Source organism: Galeopterus variegatus, unplaced genomic scaffold (genome assembly GCF_000696425.1).
Source record: "Galeopterus variegatus unplaced genomic scaffold, G_variegatus-3.0.2 Scaffold17132, whole genome shotgun sequence".
Classification (NCBI taxonomy): domain Eukaryota; kingdom Metazoa; phylum Chordata; class Mammalia; order Dermoptera; family Cynocephalidae; genus Galeopterus; species Galeopterus variegatus.
In genome coordinates, this window is record NW_007743243.1 from 12,560 (window position 1) to 19,447 (window position 6,888).

A 6,888-nucleotide genomic window follows, 5' to 3' on the forward strand; every position below is an offset into this window, starting at 1 on the left:
TTGTTCCTAAGCCATTTGTTTTACCCTGATGGAGGTCATGGATAAAAATTAAAGTGGGGGGGAAAAAAAGAATAAAAAAATTTTGTCTTCTTTAAGTGGTTTTATTGCTTTTTCCTCCTCTTCCCACGCATTTGACCTAGAGGATAGGTAGAAGGGAGGAAAGAGGAAGAAGGCCTACCTTAGTCATTTTGTATGAGTGGTAGTGAAAGTAAGGTAGGTTCTGGGCGCTCAGGTATGACTCATGGGGAGAGGGATGGGTATATTGGTTAGGGTTCTCTGGGGAAACAACCAATAGGATATATGTGTGTATAGATAAAGATATAGATACATCCAAGTACAGATTTATTATAAGGAATTGGCTCATGTGATTATGGAAACTGACGAGTCCAAGAGTCACCAAGCTGTAGGCCCAGCAGAGCTGATAGTGTAGTTCCAGTCTGAGTCTGAGAGCCAGTGAACCAGGAGAACCTATGGTGCTCTTCTATTCCAAAGGCTGGCAGCCTCAAGACCGAGGAAGCGGCAATGTTTTAGTTTAATTTAAAAAGCAAGAAAAAGCCGATGTTCCAGTTTGAAGGCAGGCAGGCAAGAGGAATTCTCTCTTATTTGGGGGAGTGTCAAAACCTTTTTGTTCTATTCAGGTCTTCAACTCATTGGACGAAGGCCCACATCAGGGAGGGCAATCCGCTTTTCTGAGTCTCCTGATTTAAATGTTAATCTCATCCGAAACACCCTCACAGAAACACCCAGAATAATGTTTAACCAAATATTTGTGCACCCCACAACCCAGTCAAGTGGACGCACAAAATAGTTATCACAGTGGGCATGAAGAATACTTCTTAAAGAACTTCGGGGTGAAAATTCTCCACTGAATTGCTCCGTCTTGGGGTGACACTTGCTTGAAGCAAATCTATTCAGTTGAAGTAGTGGTGAAATGGGCAGTGATAGCCAGACTTTTCAGTTATTGGTTCCAGGTGTCTTGTCCTAGTCTTCTCATCTGTCCTGTGACTCCTACCATATCTATTTTCTCCATAGTCAAAGCCCCATCTTGACAGTTGGTTCTTAATATTACAAATGATTTTCCTCTGGGCACCATATGTCTCCAACTTATGCTTCAACTCAACACTTTGAGCTAACACTTTCTGTCATCCACTTAGGGGGTTTATAATGATGAACATATATCCTTACTTCACATATGTAAATATATACAGTCACGTTGCTTAGTGACAAGGATATGTTCTGAGAAATGCATCGTTAAGCAATTTCGTCATCGTGTGGTCATCATACAGTATATTTCCACAAACCTGGATGTTATAGCCTACTAAATACCCAGGCTATATTGGATAGCCTATTCTGTACCACCTTTGTTCATATGGTCCATGGTTGGTTGAGACGTTGTTAGGTGGTTCATGACTGTACAGATACACTGAGAAGTACAATAAATTCCTGCTTCATCACCTTTATGTACTATAATGCATACTCTCAAAATTTCCTCCAGAACCAGAGGTAGGATCATTACAGAATGTGGTGAGAGAGTAAAGAGAGGCCTCTGATTAGTGAGAACCCTTCCCAAGCCCACCCTCCCCCAGAATGGTAACAAATAGATAATTGAATATTTCTGGCATTCAGTTATATTATTTTAAATAATAAAGTTTACATTATTTTATTCCATATAACTTCTGGAATTAAATGTGCTTATTTCAAAGTTCTGTGTAAATTAGAATTTCTAACTTTTCTGGAAATAATTTAATTCCCTTTTGGGTTGTTATGAGCCCAAGGAAGATAAAAACTAGACGAAGTCAAAAGCTCAGTGATTGATTATTTCCCAAGTGGTAAGGCCTGGGAACTTCACAGGGTAGAGCAGGATGTGATTGTTTCTTTTTACTGTGCATTGTGGAAGATTGTCCAGTGTGTCTGGGAATCTTAAGAAAAGGCAGGTAGAAAGGGGATTAATAATATAACTAAAGGTAAAAACAAAAAGTAAAAAGATCTAAAATTATAGTGCCTAAGATACATTGGGCTGTTATGTCCATATATCCATTTTTCTCTTTTTCAAAGGGCAGCAGTATGCCTTTCCTATCCTCCAAGTATGTGTTTTCCATTGCTAGCTTCCCAGCTCATATTCATCAGGACTGTATTTTGTCAAATACAGTTCACCACACTGAGGACATTTATAATATAGTAAAAAGAATTCAAATTTTTTTGATTCATTTGCTTTCTCGTAAACCTTTTATGGGGGAAATGTTGACATATATACAGAAATGTACACAAACTTATGCATAGTCTTAAAATAACATAAAGTAAATATCCATGTAATCACCATCCAAATCAAGAAATAGAACAGCGTTAGAATCCTTTCCTTCTGTCCTTTCCCAAACATAACTCCTCCCTCCTAATCACTATCCTGACTATTATGGTATTATGGTAATCATTTCCTTGCCTATTTTAAGGAAACATTTTCCTACGTACATATGTATTCCTAAACTACTATAAATATGTATATGGCTTGTTTTCGAACTTTATATAATTGTAATATTCCTGTACTCATTTTGTCTGGCCTTTTTTACTCTACATTATTTTGTAAGATTCATGTATGTTATTTTGTATGGCTGAAGTTCGTTCATATTCATCAATGTATGATCTACTTTATGAATGTCCCAAAATGTACTTTTCCATTGTGGTGCTGATAGACATTTGAGTTATTCAGGGAAACTATGGAAATTCTACATGAACAATCTTGTACGTGTATCCTGGTGCACAAATGCTTGCGTTTCTGTGAGACATATAGCACTGGGATCACTGGCTCATAGGATATGTGTAACTTCAGCTCTGCTAGATAATGCCAAACAGTCTTCTAAAATGGTACTATAAATTTATATACCCTCCTCAGTTTGAGAATTTCATTTGCTCCACAAACCTGCCAGCACTTAAATTTTCAGACTTTAAAATTTTTTGTCTGTTAGATGAGTGTTAGTGATTTCTTGGTATGGGTTTAATTTGTGTTTTACTAATAACTAATGAAGTCAGACACCTTTTTTACGTGTGTTGGAAATTTGGACATCTTTTTTATGGAATTTCAAGGTTTTTGTGCATATTTATGTTGGGTTGTCTGCTTTTTCTCATTGATTTGTAGAATTTCTTTATATAGTCTGTAACTTGTCTTTTTATTTTGTATAGTGTTTTACTTTATGGAGGTCTTAAAATTTTAATGTGGTCACATTTATCATAATTCAGATTTTATGTAGATTTTAAAAACATGGACTAGAGTGACAGTGATCTAAATATATTTCATTCCTAAGTATTTGGTCTATATCATGCAGATTCAGTTCTTTTAAATGCCCGTATTTCACAAGTAGATATCTACTGATAACATACAACACTTTTTTATATGAAGCATTTCCTAATTCTTCCATCCTTCTCTCTCCCTCAAATGTATTATCATAGATTGTTGTTTACAAAGTTTATGTATTTTCTGAATCTAATTTCCTTGTCAATGTGTATGCATTGCAGTAGTAATTATAGCAGCTTTACACACAAAGGGATGAGACATTTCTTTCCTATAAAGAGATGGAAAGTTTAATATTATTAAAAATGGAAAGTAGTCTGCTTAAATCTACTTACATGTTCATGCACCTCCAGAAGAGTTGGATTTTTAGTGATTATTTAGAATGTATACATTTTATTTGTGGTATCATAAAGCACCTGGTAATCTCCTATTGATCTTTTTCTTTCTCCCAAAGATCCCTTATGTCCATGATTCGGAAGCGATCCCACCCCAGTGGCAGTGGTGCTAAGAAAGAAAAGCCAACTCAACCAGAAACAAGTAAGCATCACTTCCATTTGGTTTACTTTAAGTGGTTGATGGTGTACAATTTTTCAACAGTTCACATATTTGTTGAGTTTTTGGATGGAACAGATTGTTACAAGGGAAGTGTGAGGAACTTAACAGCTCTAAGAATGAACCAGAGAATTGTTATTGCCTTTCTGTAGTTGATTGTCTAGAGTAGATAAGCATGGTAGTGAGAGATGTACTAGGAAATACGTTTTCATTAAGAGACAAGGTACTTTGGTGTGTAAAGGAAAGACAGGGAGTAATTCCAAATGAGGGATTTGGGGAAAGACTTCTTAGAGTTGGTAACAGGTGAGCTGAGACTTTTATCAAATACCTACCATGTACTTACTACTCCTGTGTTGTGTACTGGAGATACAAGATAGAGAAGTTGCATTCTAGTGTAACTAGACATGAGGTAAGCAAGTGACTATCTAAGTAAATATATAATTATTTAAATACAATTTTTGAAAAGTACTGTGGAACAGGTGTACAAGGTTCTAAGAGATTATGGAGGTGAACTGCTGGTGTCAGGCAGTGATGTTCCAGCTGAGTAGTGCATTTAGGATGTTGGGATGGGGGTTTTAGGGTAAAAGTTCAGATAGAGGAGTAGCAGATTCGAAAGTACAAAGTGGGGAAGGAGCCTAGCATAGTAAGAAATGGAAAGAAGGTTGATATGGCTAAAGCATGGGGTGCAAGAGAGGAGTGCTGATGGGCGGTAGGCAGGAGCCAGATTCTGGAGGCTGTGGTCGAAATTTTGGAGTTTCTCCTCAGAGCAGTAGAAGTTTCACATAGGGGTGTAACATGATGATATTTGACTTTTTTAAAAAATCACTGGCTGCAGTGAGAGAACAGACTGTACAGGGATGAGTGGATGAGGGAAGACCATTGTAGTCATTCAGATGAATGTTGATGCTGGCTTAGGCAAGGGTGTTAGCAGTTGCGATAGGAAGACATGCATGAAATCAGGAACTGTTCAGGGAAATAAAATTCAGGATTCTGATTCATTGGAGATGGTGGTATGAAAGATAATAGGAAGAGATGGGAATGGAGGGAAAAGGGCCTCCCGTTGAGCAGAGGCACCAGCTGCCTGGGTGCAGAGTTGGTTCACAGAGCTGTCACCAGTTTAGTGTATAGCCACAGTCAGAGCAGAGGCTTGAGATGCTGGGGCCACCTCTTGGTCCTTTATTCAACTCAACAATGTTTGCTCAATACCTATTAGTTACAAAGAACAGTGAACTTGACTGATTCAAGCCCAGATTGGTGTAAGCTGCTTCTGGCCCCTTTTCTTGCTCCAGTTCAAGCCATTTTCTTTACCATTGGCAGTGTGATGTTCTCAGATCACAGGTCTAACTGTGTTCTTCTGCATCTTAAGACATTGCTGTGCTTCTCACTGCACCAGAATAGAATCCACACTCTATAGTCTGCTTGTAGATGGTTCTCTGATTTTACTTCAGCCTCATTTCACGTTCTGTTTTCCCACTTTATGGCTGAACCATTACCTCTAAGGCAGCTATATATTTGCTCTTGTCCTTCCTATTGTCAAAGGCTTCTCAGGTGAGATGCTGCTGTCATTCCATGTCCTCCATGCAGGTTCCAGGCAGATTGCTTGTGTGTTCCAGGCTCTTCCTTTTCATCCTTCTCCTATTTATTAGTATTAGTATTAATAAGTTAAATGAGTGGCTCATTACAATGTGTTGCTATAGCATTTTACTTTAAATTCTGTTACTTAAGTATTTAATGTCCAATTTCCAGCTTCTACTCTGGGCTCTGGTTTTGAGTTATTTCCACATCTCTCCCCCTGAGCAGATTATAAGCTCTTTAAGGGTTTACTCTTCTCTGTGGCCTCCCATAGCTCTCATGCATTTTGAATGAATTGAAGTTTGGACTTAGTCTTTTCTTTCTTATCAGGAACCTTGCAGCACTATTACAAACAAAAGCTGATTTCATTTCTGCGAATTGGCTTTCTGTGCCTGTCTCCTGCAGCCCTTTGGAATCTATTCTTCTGCACATTAATGGGGCTGAAAGGCAAATTCTGCTTTGCGCAAGGCATTGCAGGATTCTGAAGCAGTCCTGCCTTTGGTGATTTACAGGGTAGTCTTGTTCCTGGGTTACTGACTATTAGCTTTTCTTGATACTGTAATTTAAATTTTGTTTCAATCCTTTTTTGGGACAATTGGTGTATCTTATATGGTTAAAAAGACAGAATAAAATGATTTTCCTTCTAAGTAGATTACATCATCAGTTTGTCAACCTCAACGATACTCTTAATTTAAAAAAAGTATCCTAAAACTTTTTAAGACCCAGTGTTAGGAGCCATACAGTTTTCCTTTCAAAAATGTTTTACTTACAATTCATGAAATGTGACAATAATTTTTGCCACATTCTTGGGCTATTGGATTGTTATTGGAGCTACTCTAAAAATCATACAGCCTTAAATGATACGTTGCATAACCATACATGTCTGGAGCAGCACCCTCTCTCCGTCTGGAAAGGTAATCATTTATAGTGCCTTGTTAATAGTTCACACTAAAAAAATAGTTATTGAATGAATAAATCAGCAAAGATTAAATGCATGATGAATGAACATAGAGCATCAAACACTGGGATCGTCTATGACTTTGGAGTTTGCATTTATATCCTAGGGACTGGTCTCCTTTTACTGTTTTCTTCCTTATGTCAGCATTTTATGATGGTTATTAACATATACAGTAGTTGGTAAGGTTTTCAGAGTTTGAGTAGGAAAACATATTCCTAGGTTATGGCTCTTAAAAAGATTGATTATAAGGAAGGTCTGTGGAATATTTTAGATATTATTATTTAGATATTTAGATGTAGTTTAAGATCCAAATATAAGAAATCATTGCAAACTTTGAAGTTAGTAACTCTAATTTTGACAAAAACATATTTATTGGGCCAGTTCTGAGATTTAAAAGTTATGCCTGCTGTTTATCATTTGCTTGTTCATATTTTCTTCTTACTTCTCTGTGCCCCAGTTTGCTAATCTGTAGAACAGGGATAACAGTAGTTCCTATTTCATAGGGTTGTTGAGAATGAATGAG

The 6,888-nt window shown here is 37.3% G+C and overlaps 1 protein-coding gene across 1 annotated transcript in view; it reads left to right on the forward strand.

Annotated features, from left to right (window-relative positions):
* The window catches only part of LOC103582636 (shootin-1), a gene marked incomplete at its 3' end in the record, with an annotated part of 15,714 nt that extends 11,894 nt beyond the window's left edge, over positions 1-3,820 (forward strand). The window contains exon 5 of the mRNA XM_008564182.1: positions 3,738-3,820. Within this exon, the coding sequence (XP_008562404.1) occupies positions 3,738-3,820 (83 nt within the window). The remainder of the gene's footprint in view (positions 1-3,737) is intronic.
* Between the last annotated feature and the right edge of the window lie 3,068 nt (positions 3,821-6,888).